This window comes from Sebastes fasciatus, chromosome 16 (assembly GCF_043250625.1).
Source record: "Sebastes fasciatus isolate fSebFas1 chromosome 16, fSebFas1.pri, whole genome shotgun sequence".
Lineage (NCBI taxonomy): Eukaryota > Metazoa > Chordata > Actinopteri > Perciformes > Sebastidae > Sebastes > Sebastes fasciatus.
Genome location: NC_133810.1, coordinates 18,966,735 through 18,983,674, shown reverse-complemented (window position 1 = coordinate 18,983,674; position 16,940 = coordinate 18,966,735). Strand labels below are relative to the sequence as shown.

Here is a 16,940-nt window from a genome sequence, read left to right as displayed (position 1 = left end):
AACAGCCCTAATTAACAAATTACCCTTCACAATATTAATATATACAAAATACACATGACTATGGTCTAATATAGGTGAAATAGAAAGGATAATAAACTGAAGAAATATCAAACAAAACCAACTTGACAAACAGCCGCTGTAGCCCGCTACAACCAATGAAAGATCAATTGCGTTAATGCGTTAAAGAAATTAGTGGCGTTAAAACAAATTTGCGTTAACGTGTTATTGTCGCGATAACTTTGACAGCCCGATTGTAAATATATTTTGTTAATCTATTTGGGGAGTGTTTACGTGTCCTTTACTTTCGGGGAGGGGCCCGTTGTAGATACAGTAGGACAGCTGGAAAGGCAGTGCAGGTGTCAGAGAGGGATGTGTCAGCTTGAGTGTTCCTTCAGCCACCGGAGTCTTTTACACCAATAAACCTGTTTTGTTGTTCAGCTGCCTGTTCTCCATGGGTGTTAATTGTGGGATTCCTTTTTTGTCACAAAAGTAGTTTTGCAGTTAATGAAATTACTTTATAAGTTCTGTGTGTTTATTTTATGAAACATTGCTAGGTATATGTAGTAACCATCTGATAAAACAATAAGCCACGAGAGGCCGGGATTTACAGTGATTTCACAACAGCTAAGGGGCGTTGTTAGGCATTTAAAAAAAAAATATATATTTCAGACACAATTCTTCACAGCTTGGATGCGTCTCTGTGTTTTTCTTTAATCTACTCTCAGGAATGTAACGAGGGTAACTGGTTTTGTCTGGTGTCCTAACAAGAAGCCTGACTTTTTCTGGTTTTTGATTATTTATTTTTTGATTTTCATAATACTCTGGCTATATTTTGGTTTTGAGACAGTAAGGCAAATACCTGTACCGCCGATTCTGAATGAAAGTGTTGTTTCTGCATTTTCATAGAACATTAAAAAAACACCAGTTGTATTCATGTTTCTTCTTGCTGTACAACTTTCCCCTGGGGGAGGGCCCTCCCTCTTTCTCCACAGATAAATACTTGCAGCCTACCTATTCCCATGTATGAATGACTCAGACATGGCACTGCACCACTATACTCTTGACTTCAAGCTCTCTACAGCAGGTAAGATGAGTGCATGTCCTTATCACTAGCTATTTAATATGTATATTTTTTATTACAAATAACAGATATACCAAGGATTAAGAGGATGAAAATGTATAAAAAAAAATTATAGAATTTACATATATCATGAGTCTATAGGGCTTTGGGGTTTCTAGAGTGCTGAATAGTTAAAGATAAATATTATTAATTAATAATCTGTTTAAATAAGGGTTTTCTGTAATAAAATGTACTTTAAAAGTTACTTTCACTACGGTGAAATTTTGCTAAGATAACAAAAAGATTCATAATATAATACAGTTTCTGTTCTGAACTGCAGACATCATAAAAACAGCTCACCTCAAATATTACAAAAAATACATTGGGCAATTGTTCTCCAAAACCCCCCCCCGCAATAACAGAAAGATCGCTCCAAAAATAAGTGTAATGTTGTTTCACCATCAAGTCCACAGAAAGGGCAATTAATATCAATGTCATTTCTCAAAGGGACTGTTTGTAACTTTTTAAGTGTATAAATGTACCGGGTCGAGACACATGCGTGCTCGCATATGCGCGCTCGCGTGGGGCCGGCGTCCCCGCTCCTCTGCCTGCTTGTCTTCACTCAGACAGCGCGCGCGTTCTCGCGTACTCGCTCCACCTCTAATAATAATAATAATAGATTAAACTTATATAGCGCTTTTTAAAGATCTCAAAGACGCTTAAAACCTCTAGACGTGAACGCACGCTCACTCCACACCTCAGAAGAGTTAGTTTAGCTCTGAGAATATCTAGTGAATGTACAGTAGACGTTTGTGCAGAAATAAATGCTGCAGCTCCTCCAGACCAACAGAGGTTTTCCGTGTTTTGTGAAGTGACGGGACTCTGCAGAGAGAAACGTTGTTGTCTCGTTAGCGACCGGGTGCCGGTGTCTCCCTGTTCACTCTGGCTGCGGCATGAAAAAGGCATGAATCCAAAGTTAAGGCAGGTGACAGGCCAAGTGGATGGAATGTTTAGTGAAGTGTACATAAGATGATCTGACAGTGAGGGAACAATTGGAAATGGGCTGGTATGTCTGCAGGGTAGACCAGGTGAATGGAAACAGGTTTGTTGGAGGGAGGGCATGTCAGGTGATCAGGACAGGAAAGAGTACATTAAACTACCCAACTGTAAAAATAATAGTTTAAATTAGCTCAACCTTGACCAGCTACAATAAAATGCTGCTTATGTGTTAATCCATCTCTAATAATTTAGTCATAATCCAGCAGTATTAAGTATAATGATATGACACTATCAGGGGCCATTCTACCTAAGGCGTATAAGGAGTACTTTTTTTTTTTACGTTCATACAAATGTACATTTTTAATAATACTTCTGTACTTTTACTTAAGCATTACTATGAATGGCCATTAACTTGTAGAGCATTTTTACATTGTCACGTTGCTACTTTTATATAAAGAGTGTGAGTACTTCTTTCATCACTGATGCAGATAATGTATAATGGGGGGGAATTATCATTAGTTATTGTTATTTGTGTATATTGGTTTTTTTTCATTGTTCCACCCTCAATCTTTTCCCAGTTGATTCTGCTTCGACAGTTCATGATCTACTGTCCATATTTCATGAGCAGGAAATGACAGAGACTGTCCATGAAACAAATGGGCATGGATACCTTGGTACTTTTGTAGGCAAGAATGGCCGGTAAGAACAACATTTTTGCTTGTCACATAATTTTTTTAACAATCAAAAGTTTTGCATTTTCTTTGGTCTGTGGTACAGTTGCAGGAATATCCAGAAACATCTCAGAGTCATGTAGTTTATTGCATAATATTAGTTTCCTATTTTGCATAAATAAGCACATTATATTTTATTAATGCCGCATGGAACCCAGTTTTAATGTAAATATTTGAGAAATTAGGTGTTTTTAGTTAGTTTACCCTATCACCCTTTACCCTGCTTTGTTTCCATCTCTTTATCTTTACCACTTCATTTTTCAGGCTTGCAGTTTTGCGTGTGCACTCCCATGGGTTGGTCACCATTGATCTGCAGTGTTATGAAGAGGACAACACTGAACAAGTAGACAATGTAGGTGATTAAAAAATAAATACACAATAATTTATCCATTGCCTAAAAGCCAAAACACACGGGAAGTCCCACAATGCAGCATACCATGTGATGTTACTAAATTTTAAGCTTGTCAGGGTATGTAATAACTTCTCTTTTATCACTCATAAAATGTAGTTTTACAGTAAAACTTGATTGCTATACAGAAAAGCAGGCTGTACTGTAAACCAGGAAACGCTTTATATCAAGAAAGGTCCTTGTAATAAGCCTTAGTTAAAGTGGCAGTTGGCAGTATTTTTTTGGCATCATTGGGCAAAAATTCCATAATAACCTTTCAGCATATTGCAATTCAAGTGTTCTGAGAGATAACTAGACTTCTGCACCTCATCATGGCTCCTTTTTTCAGGCTTTAGAAAATCTAGCCTGTGACGGGAGACTTTGACCAATCACAGGTCATTTCATTGAGAGAGTGTTCCTATTGGCTGTGCTCCGGTCATGTGACCTGTACTTGGTGTTGTACTTGGTGTTCCTTCACCAGATTTAACAATGGTGACAAACTTTCTAATTTTACAGCTAAACTGTGGACTACAAGATGATTCTGAAAACATTTGAGACGAGAAATAGGCATTAACGTAACATAATATTGATTCATATTTGATCAGCGCGTCCCAGTTTGACCATTTGGTCGGAGTTTGCGAGTGATTGACAGCCGACTCTCATAGGCAGCTGGACAGCGGACCTCAGATCAGTTCTGACTGGTGGTTTTCCTTCGGTATGTGAAATCTCACAGATGCCGTTAGGAGCACCGGAGTATTAAGAGGCACAAGATTTTTTTCAGGTTACCTGTTTCATGTACTACTGTCACGATATAGCGATCGTTTTATAGAAATAACTTTATTTAATCATATTTGCTCCCATCTCGCCTACTTCAGCTTTAATAGGTATTAAGGCCCTTATAAGTCCTTATAATGCTATCGTCACACTACGAGCAACAAAAGCAACAAAACGGCCAAGCATTTTTTTAGACGTAACGGTATAGGGTGATACAAAAACATATGATTAGTTGACGTTTCACCGTGTCATTAGAGCACTGAAAAAAGTTGCGACCAGCTCAAGTGTTGGGTGTCTGTTTGTAGCTTCATGGCACCGACTTCCATTGAATATGACTTTCCTGTTGCTGTGTCACTCGTAGTGTGAACGCAGCATAAGATACTAATTAGCATTATTATGTGTTAATAAGACTATATAAGTGTTAAAGGGACTATTTGTAACTTTGTATGCGCATAAATGTAGCGGGTTGTCACACATGCGCGTTCGCATATGCGCGTTCGCGTGTAGCTGCTGTACCCTCCTCCTCTGCCTGCTCTCCTTCACTCAGACAGCTCAGCTCGCTCCACCTCTAGACGTGAACGCGCGCTCACTCCACACTGCAGAAGAGTTAGTTTAGCTCTGAGAATATCTAGTGAATGCACAGGGGACATTTGTGCAGAAATAACTGCTGCAGCTCCTCCAGACCAACAGAGGCTTTCCATGTCTTGTGAAGTGACCGAGCTGTGCAGAGAGTTTACGTTGTCTTCTCGTTACCGACCGGGTGCCGGTGTCTCCTCTGCTCTCCAGCTGCGGACGGAGAGAGCAGGGAGACATGCTGCAGAGCTCCGCTGCCTCAGCCTGCACTTAGGCAGGAAAAGCCAACACTAGGATCAGATCTAAATCATGTTCATGTAGAGACCTTTGTCTGGTCAGCTAACATTACTGCCAAGCAGCTGAAATATAGAGTGATATTGTGGTTTTAGCTGACGTGTGTCGCCTCACTGTTTTGAGCGATGCTCGTTCAGGTATATTGAGAGCGAGCAAGCGCGAGCCCGACGCTGACTTTCGTTGATTTCACGGCCACAGGTGTCGCTGTTAAGAAGCATTTCTGAAAGTTACAAATAGTCCCTTTAATAATAGCATCATAAACACGTTTATTGTTAGATTATTTATAAGACATTTATAGACTGCTTAAGAATGTAAATAAAAGCTTTATGAGGTTTTTATAATTGTTTATAATAGCAATACAAACACATTTATTGAGTTTAACTAGCTTACCTTTTATGTCATTGTTAAAAACTTTACAAAGCTGTTTTGTTGCTTTATTAAGATTAATACATACTTTATTATGCATTTATTAGCAGTAAACTATGCACTTATTAACAGTTAACTATGCTTCTCGCAGCTCCTCCCTCTGGAATGAGACCTACATGTTGTCAAGGTTGATAAAATGTGAATAAAGAATTACACATAAATACAATGTTTTAGAGGTGAAACACAAAAACACACTTTAAGACAACTCTTTAGAATTTTATTTTTTGCTGTCCATCATTTCCACGTAAATGTCAGCCACATGCGGCCAAAAGGAGAAGGTTAGATTGAAAAAAAAAGGGACAATCATTAGTACAATTACATTATCTTTCAACATTGAGGTCAATTGTATACTGTAAAAGACAAAATATGTTACAAATATGTTACAATTGCACTATTTTTTGTTGATGTGATTAGTGATGTTTTATATGTTTTCAGAATTTGAAAAATATAGTTAACTGTTAATAAGTGCATAATAAAGGATTTATTAACCTTAATAAGGCATTGTTCTTGCTTTAGGTCCAGTAGCTGCAAAAATCATAATAAAGTACACATTAATCTTAATAAAGCAACAAACATAGCTTAGTAAAGGTTTAACAATGACAAAATAGGTAAGTTGGTTAAACTCAATAAATTATTTTGTGAGGGTATTGTAAACAATAATAACAAAGTCAAAGCTTTTATTAATGTTCTAAAGCAGTCCATAAACTTTTAACAAGTTTCTTATAAGTGCTTATTCTTGTGTTACAATCTAACAATAAAAATTTTTATGATGCTATTATTAACACACATATATATATTTATTATTACATAATAATGTTAATAAGCATCTTATAAGGATTTATAAAGGCCTTTTACCTATTAACTAACGCATAGTACGTTAATATAAAGCGTAACTGTAAACCAACTTGTACAGTATTTCCTGGAACTATAAAGATCTGTGCCAAATAATAGTGTATGATGATAATAAGAACAGCATAGAACTTTCCCCTCTTACAGTAAATAGATTTGGGATATGTGACAGACACCAGAGGACCAGTGCCAACGTTATTGCTTGTACATGCCGTCTACTTGCCTCGGGTGCACAAACATGCACTTTCCCATAGACAGCATATTTGGTAGTCCTCCAGAAATACAACTGCTACAAATGCTGTGGAGCATCAGTAGGTAACATGTAGTGCACATTGAAACAATACGGCTGCTGTATTGTTCACTATCTATATGTTTTGGCATTAAGAGTGCTGCTCATGTAGCACTATAAAGTATCCCACTAGTTGACTAGTTGATTAGTGCACTTAAGCTTTTATAGTGTTTGTGACAGTCTGTTTCTCCACAGCTTTTAAATGCACTGGAAACGAAGCTGGAAACGAAGCTAAAAATTATCTTAAATGGCAATATTACAAGGATTAAAAGGTACGTTTCTGGAGGCTCATGGCTTTGCTCATGTTGTAGAAAGGCAATTGCCGTATTTCATGCAGCTTGCTTGCTGAAGTAATATTGATTAATTGTATTGTTCACCATTCACCCCAAGGCTCCCAGCCCTTGTACGTGGAGCAGAAGTTGACCGATACTGGTCCACAAGTGATGGAAGAATGATTGAGTACGACTTTGACCAGTTGGTGTACGAAGAAGATTCTGCATTCCAAAACATAAAGATATTCCACTCTCAGCAGTATGGAAATGTCATAATACTCAAAGATGACTTAAGTGAGTGTATATAACACAACAATACATGGCATGTTTGTCACTTTTAGACATAAGATACAGTCAGTTTGGCTCCATCAATTGATGGTTAACAAATAATGTATTTTTTAAGTACACTATTTGTGTGTACTTAACGTGTGTTAATTGGGGACCCCTCCTGGAGCCAGACCTAGAATGGAGCTCGCCGTCGAGCGTCTGGTGGCTGGGCACAGCCCGAAAAAACAACATGAAGCTGCCATCCTGTGGGCCCACCTGCCGCAGGGATAGGCATGGGGGTTGAGTGCAATGTGAGCCAGGCGGCAGGCAAAGGCAGGGATCTAGGCATGCCGAACCCCGGCATCGCAGACTGTCTCTAGGTTATGGAACATCAGCTCTCAAGCGGGGAAGAAACCGGAGCTGGTGCGGGAGGTGGAACGGTGTCAACTAGATGGGCTAATCTCCACACATAGCTCTGGTTCTGGAACCAAACTCCTGATGAGGGGCTGGACCCTTGCCTTTTCCACTGTTTCACAGAATAAGAGGTGCCGGGTGGGTGTGGGGATACTTATGAACCCCTGGCTGAGCGCCGCTGTGTTGGAATTCTCCCCGTAGATTGAGAGGGTCGCCTCTATGCGACTGCGAGTCGCTGAGAGGAAGACTCTGACTGTTGTTTGTGCGTGTGCACCAAACAGCAGCTAGGAGTACCAAACCTTCTTGGAGTCTATAGGTGGCGTCCTGTAAAGGGTGCCGATTGGGAACTCTATAGTCTGGCGGGGGGACTTAAACGCTCACGTGGGCGACGATGGAGAAACCTGGGGAGGGGTGACTGGGAGGAACGGCCTGCCTGATCTGAACCCGAGTGGTGCTTTGTTGTTGGACTTCTGTGATAGCCATGGATTGGCCATAACAAACACCATGTTCGAGCACAGGGCAGTTCATAAGTGTACTTGGTACCAGAACACCCTAGGCCAACGATCGATGATCGACTTTGTGGTCGTATCATCAGATCTGCGGCCTTATGTCTTGGACACTAGGGTGAAGAGAGGAGCAGAGCTGTCAACTGATCACCACCTGGTGGTGAGTTGGATCAGATGGCGGGAAGAGGCTGCCAGACAGACCAGGAAAACACAAATGTGTAGTGAGGGTGAACCGGGAACATCTGGATGAGGCCACTGTCCATGAAGACTTCAACTCCCCCCTCCAGAAGAATTTTTCACGCATTCTGGGGGAGGCTGGGGACATGGAATCCGAGTGGGCCATGTTCAAAGCCTCCACTGTGGCTGCTAGGAGTTGTGGTCGGAAGGTCGTCAGTGCCTGTTATGGCGGCAACCTAAGAACAAGCGCGGTGAAGGATGCCGTCAAGCTGAAGAACGAAGCCTTTTGGCCTTGGATGGCCCGAAAACCTGGGTGTGGGAGGAGTTCAGGGAGACCATGGAGAAGGACTGTCGGTTGGCCTCAAGGAAGTTCTGGAAAACTCAGAAACAACTCAGAAAGGAAAGCAGGGCTTAAAGGTCACATATTATACTCCATTTAAACTAGTTATTATAGGTCTCAGACACCTCCAAACCATGTCTCTGAAGTTTTTTTTTCAAAAAAACAATCAGATCATGCATTCCAGCATGTCTCTATAACCTCTGTTTCAGCCCATTTCCAAAAGTGCTGATTTCTGTGTCTGTAGCCTCTGTCTCCTCCCACTCTGCTCTGATTGGTCAGCGTTTTCTGTCAATCAAACGTCCTCAACAACACAGCGTGACCCTCCCCGCCCCCCTCGCGGCCTGAGAGCAGGGAGAGAGAGGAGTGGAGAGAGAGGAGCTAGAATAGAGCTTATAAACCACTTTAAAGTTTATAAACCAGAAACTTCACCCAGCGCACGTTACCGGAGGAATCTGATCAGAAATCGGCGACACATGATGAACATCTGCGGTCCAGATTCCAGGTTTTCCTGACGGTTTCTCTCAGGTAAATAATACTATTTATATCTCTGTTAGTTAACTCAGTGTTTACCTCATGCATCAACTCTGTAAATCGTAAACATACACTCTGTTTTACGTCTGTCTTTACAGATCCATCTGTGAGAAATGACCGACAGAATCATCCCAGAGGAGAGCAGACAGCTGAGAGCAGACAGCTGTGGGCAGATGGGAGATACAGAGCTAACCCGTTAGCATGTAGCTACATGCTAACGGGTTAGCTATGACACGGTGTGTAAACACAGCGACCATCAGGGTGGAAAATAGAAGATGTGAAACAGTAGTCAGTTCATTATTTCTGCTAAAAGATAAATGTATGGAAGATCAGAGTAATGGTATATTAGTTACAGTAGTAGCTGTCTCTGTGTTACCATGACTACAGACCACCGGAGCTTAGCTTACCATAGTTTACCAGAGCTGAAGACTTTCTCCTGTACCATGTTAACATAACTAACTAACAGGTGAGATGATTACAAATGCTGTGAATAATTAATATTGTCATCTGTCAACTCAAATAAAGTTTGACTGTGAAACAGAAATGTGTTGTGTTGCTTACAAGTCACTATTTACTACCTGTACTCTGCTACATGCATGACATCAAATATATATAATATATAAATATCATCTGTTTAAACAGTGTAATTACATAAAGCCTTTGTGAATGAACATGTTATATTTAGATGATGGGAGTACATGAAGACGGTTCTGCTGGTTCTTGCAGACTAACAGTAGGAGCTACTTTGCTCAAGTTCGGTTGAGGAGGAGAGACAGTGACGCGCTGTGGGGCGGGGTCAGCTACTGAAGGTTCTCTCTGGTTCGACCAGGAAACCCTTACATGGCTTGCATTTCTCAAATGACGTCAGAATACAAGGAAAAAAGCGAATTTTTTTTCTGCACCCATTTCCGGACAAACGGAGGAGGAGAAAAAGAGAGAGGATGGTCTTTTATGATACTATGGTGGCCTGTAGACACACTGGGGACAGATATTGATGTTTAAAAGACATGGAAAAGTGCATTTTGCATAATAGGTGACCTTTAACTCAGGCTGTGTTCAGCAGGGGAGGAGAACTGTGGACCCAGACTGGGGATATTGTCAAGCGGTGGAAAGAGCAATTTGAGACACTCCTGAACCCGACCGACACGTACTCCGTAGAGAGGGCAGAGTATGAAGACTCTGGGGAAGGCTTGTCCGTATCCTTGGCAGAGGTCGCTGAGGTAGTCAAAAAGTTTCTCGGCGGCAAGGCACCAGGGGTGGATGAGATTCACTCTGAGATGCTGAAGGCTCTGGACAATGTTCGACTTGGCTTACCCGTCTCTTCAGTGTTGCGTGGAGGTCGGGGACAGTGCCTGTGGAATGGCAGACCATTTTTAAAAAGGGGGACCAGAGAGTGTGCTACAATTATCGGGGTATCACACTGATCAGCCTCCCTGGGAAAGTTTATTCTAGGGTGCTGGAGAGGAGGCTCTGACCACTTGTCAAACCTCAGATCCAGGAAGAACAATGTGGACTCCGTCCTGGCCGTGGAACAGCTCTTTACCCTCACAGGGCTGTTGGATGCGGCATATGAGTTTGCCTATCCAGACGACATGTGTTTTGTGGACTTGGAAAAGGCTTACGACCGTGTCTCCCTGGGAGTCCTGTGGGGGGTACTGCGGGAATATGGGGCACTGGGGTCGCTGTTATGAGTGAGAGCTGTGTCTGTATACTTGACACAAAGTCAAACACGTTTCCAGAGGGTTTTGGCCTCCGCCAGGGTCGTCCCTTGTCGCTGATCCTGTTTGTGATTTTACTGACAGGATCTTAAGGCGCAGCCGGGAGGAGGAGAGTGTTTGTTTTGGGGACCTCAGAATTGCATCTCTGCACTGTGGTGTGGTTCTGTTAGCTACATCAGATCGTGACCTTCAGCACACACTGGGTCGGTTTACAGCCGAGTATAAAGCGGTCGGGCTGAGAGTCAGTACCTCCAAGTCTGAGGCCATGGTTCTCTTTCAGAAAACGGTGGATTGCGCCCTCCAGGTTGGGAGTGAGTCTTTACCGCAAGCAAGGGAGTTGTTAAGAATATCAGAGTCTTGTTCATGAATGAGGGAAAAATGGAGCTGGAGATTGACAGGTGGTTTGGTGCAGCATGAACCAGTGTACCAGACCATTGTGGTGAAGAGGGAGTTGAGCCGGAAGGCAAAGCTCTCGATTTACCAGTCCATTTACCTTCCAACCCTCACCTATGGTCATGAGCTTTGGGTAGTGACCGAAAGAATGATATCACGAATACAAGCTGCCGAAATGAGTTTCCTTTGTAGGGTGGCTGCCTTAGAGATAGAGTGAGGAGCTCAGATATCCGGAGGGAGCTCGGAGTAGAGCCGCTGCTCCTTTGCGTCGAAAGGGACCAGTTGAGGTGGTTCGGGCATCTGATCAGGATGCCTCCTGGACACCTCCCTTTGGAGATTTTCTGGGCTCTTCCAACTGGTAAGAGGCCCCGGGGTAGACCCGGAACACAATGGAGAGATTATATATCTTGTCTGGTCGGGAAATGCCTCGAGGTCCCTCAGGAAGAGCTGGGGAGAGGGACGTCTGGAATTCCCTGCTAAGCCTGCTGACCCCACAACCTGGTCCCACATAAGCTGAAGAAAATCAACATAGAAGTGTAATATACTAGATTAAACTTGTAACAGTTAATTTGATGGTGATACTGTGTTAGTTGGTATTACTTAAAAGAACTGATGAAATATTTTGGTGTGTAAATAATTACTTACCTTGCAGACTTGTCAGAGAGGGATTTGGCCTTCGCCCAAGCCATCATGGGTAGCGGAAGAGAGAATTTTGCTGGGAAAGAGGTGCTGATATTAGGAGGAGGTGATGGAGGGCTCCTTTCTGAGCTGGTCAAAGAAAGGCCAAAGATGGTCACCTTGTTGGATATATCCTTGATGTGTTCTGTAGTTTTCTCTCACAGCATTTTACTAATACGTATAATTGTATGTCTGCACCTGATTGATCATTCCTTTACAAAGTGTGTACATTGACCCAAGGGTGATAGAGCTGTCCAAAAAGTACATGAGAGGAGTTTGTGGCAATATCCTTGACAACTTGAGGGGAGACTGTTACCAAGTGAGTGCTGAATGAATATTAATATTCTACTGCTGTAAAATCTTTGCCTCTTCAATGAGCCTAACATTGGTCCACCTGAATAACCGGTATCTGTTAAAGGTGCCCGCTGGAGTTGTCTTGTAAACAAACGGGGTCTAACAAATGTGTTGAGTGCATTTCCTTCTTTATAACAAATTTTACAAAACAGATTCAGTATTTTAAATCCAGCATTGTTTACATCCATGTTTACTAGCTTGCAGTCTTCTGCTTGCTGGCGCATTGCAGCAGACCTTGGCCTGTTACCACCACCTGTTTATCAGTGTTTTGTTTTTTTTGGTCTCTTTATTGAACATCGTGAACAGACAGACATTCAGCAGGTCATAAGAACCTGTTTATCAGTGTGACACCATTGGTAAAACTGTATCACATCATATATGTATGTGCATTCTCATGTGCATTCTCATCTGCACCTGTGCACAGATAAACAGAATAGGGGACCCACTCGAAAACAGCTCCATAGTATAGTATTTGTTAAGTATTTAATACTCTTATCAACATGGGAGTGGGCAAATATGCTTGCTTCATGCAAATGTATGAATATATGTATTACTTGAAATCAATTAACAACACAAAACAATGACAAATATTGTCCAAAAACCATCACAGGTACTGCATTTAGCAACAAAATATGCTCAAATCACTAATCATCAAGCCCAACAGGCAACATCTGTGGGTCAGTGTGCTGACTTGACTATGGCTTGCCCAAAACTGCATGTGATTCGTATAAAGTGGGCATATCTGTAAAGGTAGAAAATAGAACCCATTTTTATTCACATATCTTGAGATCAGTTTTTCCTTGCCAAAATTTAGTTTGGAGCGTTATTTAGCCTCCTTTGCAAAAAGTTGTATAATTGTATGACATTGGTACCAATGGATTCCAGATACTGGGATACTGGACCAGTATCTTTACTATTATTATTGTGTTAACTTTGACAACCCTAATAAAAATCTCTATTGCTCTTACTTTTATCACTTTGTCGTAAACTATTTTGTCCTGATCAAGATCCTGTGGGAATGATGACTCAGAGTTGAGCCCAAAGATAGCTAAATAACCCATTAATCTTGCTTCATGGTACAAGCCTCAGGTGGAGGGCCAACTCCTAAACAAACTGTGTTTCTGGTTGCTCAAAAGAAGTGACAGATTTTTAGATGTTAACATTTTTAGATATTACTTAAAGGGACTGTTTGTAACTTTTTAAGCGTATAAATGTACCGCATCGGGACACATGTGCGCTCGCATATGCGCGCTTGCGTGTGGCTGGAACCTCTGCTCCTCTGCCTGCTTGCCTTCACTCAGACAGCGGGCGCGTTTTCGCTCTGCTCGCTCCACCTCTAGACGTGAACGCGCGCTCACTCCACACTGCAGAAGAATTAGTTAAGCTCTGAGAATATCTAGTGAATGTACAGTGGACGTTTGACTCCTCCAGACCAACAGAGGTTTCCCGTGTCTTGTGAAGTGACGGGGCTCCACAGCGGGAAACGTTTTCGCCTCCGGCCGGGTGCCAGTGTTTTCACTGTTCCCTCCTTCTACGGTTGGAGCGGTAGCGTTACTCGCTGCGGAGCCCCGCTGCCTTAGCCGGGGCTGAAGCGGCGGGGCTAAGGCAGGAAAAGTCAACACTAAGATCAGCAGTGATTCATGGAGAGACCTTCGTCTGGTCGGTGAAATATAGAGTGATATTGTGATTTTAGTTGACGTGTGTCGCCTCACTGTTTTGAGCAATGCTCGTTCATGTCTATTTAGAGCGAGCAAGCGCGAGCCCGACGCTGACTTTCGTTGACTTCACGGCCACAGGTGTCGCTGTTAACAAGCATTTCTGAAAGATACAAATAGTCCCTTTAAAGAGCAAGTTATGTATTAAGCATATTTTCCAAATGAATGAAACTTGAGAGAAAAGTTTGGTGGATTCTTCTCATCTCCTGCATTACAGATACTAGTTGGGGACTGTATCCCTGTGCTGAAGAAGTATGTCCAGGAAGGAAAGACGTTTGATTACGTAATTAATGAACTGACTGAAATCCCATCATCCAGGGAAGAAAAAGGTTTCTATATTATTTTTTACATTGTGTATTTTTGTATACATATATAGAGATGTAATTGTTCAACTTGTGTCTGAACCTGTCTAACTGCTAGAATCTAAATGGGAGTTCCTGCGTCTGACCTTAGATCTGTCATTGAAAGTCCTGCGTCCCTCTGGGAAATATTTAACAACGGTGAGTTTTGTCCCTTTTAGTAACTGCTATGTATGTTATGTCATTACATCAGGGATGCTCCAATCAGTCCTTACCTATTTTTACTGAAAACTTCTGCATCCCTTAGATCAATCTTTAAAATCCCAGTGAAACTGCTTTTTCAGAGTATCTTGATTCCTTTATTTTGATGTATTTCCTGTTGAAACAGGATATCTGGGCAGGGAGTATTGCAAGGTGGGATCGCGGCACAGTTAACCCAGTTCGATATCAGTCAGGGAGAGAATGGCAGTGTCACTTCATAGGAAGGATGAAAGTGTTCTTAGATCTAAGCTTTATGGTCCATATCTCAAAATACAATTTAGTTTCAAATTGTAAAACAGGAACATTTTATGGAATGGGAAATCTGCTAACAAGGGGGGAAAGTTATATTTAATTTTATTGTGGCTAAGCATTGGAACACACCACTTCCACTCGTAATCAGGGTTGGACATTAGCACCAGCCAAATGCTGGTAAAATGTGCAAGTGGTTGCTAGATTTGCTTCACTTACCAGCCAAAACAACAATAATCTATTGAGTGACTGGTAGATTTTGGAATCCACCAGCCACAGTGGCAGGTGGACGAAAAAGTTATTGTTGAAAACAATCATTAGCTGCAGTATGTGTGTCATGTAAAAAAATATTTTCTGCTACTGGTCATCAGACTGACGGAGTCAACAGGACACGGGAACTGCGTCTGTACGAGGAAGAGCTGGGAAAGCTCTCGTGTCCCGTGGGGTTCTCCAAAGAGGGGGCGTGTGTGCCCTCCTACATGGAGCTGTATCCTTTTATCAGTTCTAAGGTTTTTGGTATGCAAGTATTGTAACATAGTTCAAAAAACAAACCACATTGATTTAATTAATTTATAAAAATGTGTTTCTCATATCCCATTAACTATTTTGGTGTGCATAAATTCACAAACAACTTTACAAATGTTTTATATTTATAATATTTTACTGTCTTCCTGTCTCCATTAGTCCCTTATTTCCCATAACCGATAGAAATGAGAGCAAGTTGTGATAAACAAGAATTATCCTTTGAGATCAATTGTTCATACATTGCTAAATGGACACAAAGAAATATTGCAAACTTTTGCATGCTGTTATATTTTGTTTTGTGCAAGCCTTAATTCTATTGTCAGTTGGACTTTCTACTCAATTTGGAAGAAGTGAAGTCCTCCAGATTTCTCTGCTTGAATCCCCAGCAGCTAGAATGTGAATGCACCTCCCATTTCTGCTGTAGCCTTAAAGGTGTGTTCAGACTGAACGTGATGTGAAAATTAGGGCAACACAAACGTTGGATAAATGCTTCATTATGTGGGCTTTAGAATTTAAAAAGAGTCGATCTGGAGAAATATAACAAAACTAACTGGAGTTTTACACACTCATGGCAATCCAAGCCTATTAGTGAGCTACAGCTGACCCACTACAGCTAACATCTATACTATAATTTTCTGTCTTTGATTAATAAGCATAGATCGCAAAACACTCCAGCATTCAAGTTAGTGTGAATAAATCAAGATGAAAATTGGCTTTACATTCGGACTGAACACATCTTAAGAGGTACGATGGCAGTTTTAAAATAACCTCTCTATTAACCCCATTCTACCCTAATCTTCCTTCTCTTTCTTCCTGTTTTTGTTGGGGTTTTCCATTGTTTGCTATAACTTATCAGTTGTATTTTGTTTGTTACTTGATTTGGAATGTCCATTTGCATGTACTCTGGAAGAACTGTTAGATGTTTAAACAGTGATTTGATACACTGATAATGTGGTGTAACTCATGAGTTATGAGCTCATGTTGTGTGATAGGCCAATGTATAGGCTTCAGTAGGTGATTGGTTCATTTTTAACAGATTGAATGGTTCAGCTGATGGAGGCTACTAACTTACAAACCTCAGTCAGATAAAGGACCAATGAGTTAGACACACTAGAGTCTAGACTAACATTTTCAACTTAACAACACGTCTGCCCCTGCACTCTTTCTGCTACTAGGGGATGGAGAGGGGGGATGGCAGGTATGGCAGGTAAACAAGGTCCATGGTCCGTGGTCTCTTGGACATCGATTTTGGAGGTCCTTGATGTGAAAAACATTGAGATTGCTCTCAAAATCTGTGTGCTGGATTTTTCTAACTTCCATTTAAATCCATCGCTCACTTTATGCTCCTCTGGGAAACAGCCGGGCAAAAAAGTTTAATAAATAAATAAGTAAGTATTAGTTATAATAGTATGCATATTTATAATATTTGTATTGTTCAACACAGGCCATATTGATAGAGACATTAAAATGAAGACAATAGAAATATATTTTTTTTACTTTGTACGGCACTTTGTAGGCAGACGTTTAACTGACGTCATTATGGAAGTCGACTTTATTACAGTCCGAAATGGTGAAGGCAGAGGCATGTTGCTGGGCACTGGCGTTGCAATGGAACGTATAATTGACTTTCACTTCTTATCAATATAAATTCTTTGCTATCGTTAATATTTTTTCCGGTCCCATGATGGTCCACCGGAAAGGGCGGGACTTCGTCTCTCAATTGTAGTGATAGTGATGGCCTACATTTCCCATCAGGCCTGCCCAGTCCGGAGTGCTGAACTGAGTAGTTTGTTACATTTGCTGTTTTATTTTCCAAAATGCAAATACTTTTTGTTAGTGTTTGTAATGTAATGTCTAT

General features: G+C 41.4%; 1 protein-coding gene across 1 annotated transcript; it reads left to right on the top strand.

The window, feature by feature from the left end:
• The first annotated feature begins 1,038 nt into the window (after positions 1-1,038).
• On the top strand, positions 1,039-15,569 carry LOC141752805 (spermine synthase-like). Its single transcript, XM_074610997.1, has 11 exons — positions 1,039-1,084; positions 2,638-2,758; positions 3,055-3,142; positions 6,579-6,655; positions 6,774-6,949; positions 11,654-11,801; positions 11,902-11,998; positions 13,966-14,077; positions 14,169-14,248; positions 14,929-15,044; positions 15,406-15,569. The coding sequence occupies exons 1-11, from the start codon at positions 1,039-1,041 to the stop codon at positions 15,434-15,436; spliced, it is 1,092 nt and encodes a 363-aa protein (XP_074467098.1). The 3' UTR covers positions 15,437-15,569.
• Positions 15,570-16,940: the final 1,371 nt, after the last annotated feature.

Coding starts and splice junctions, on each gene's coding strand:
- LOC141752805 (XM_074610997.1), top strand. CDS start 1,039: ATGGCACTGCACCACTATACTCTTGACTTCAAGCTCTCTACAGCAG. Junction 14,249..14,928: donor CTGGGAAATATTTAACAACG/GTGAGTTTTGTC, acceptor ACTGGTCATCAG/ACTGACGGAGTCAACAGGAC. Junction 15,045..15,405: donor GTGCCCTCCTACATGGAGCT/GTATCCTTTTAT, acceptor TTCTATTGTCAG/TTGGACTTTCTACTCAATTT.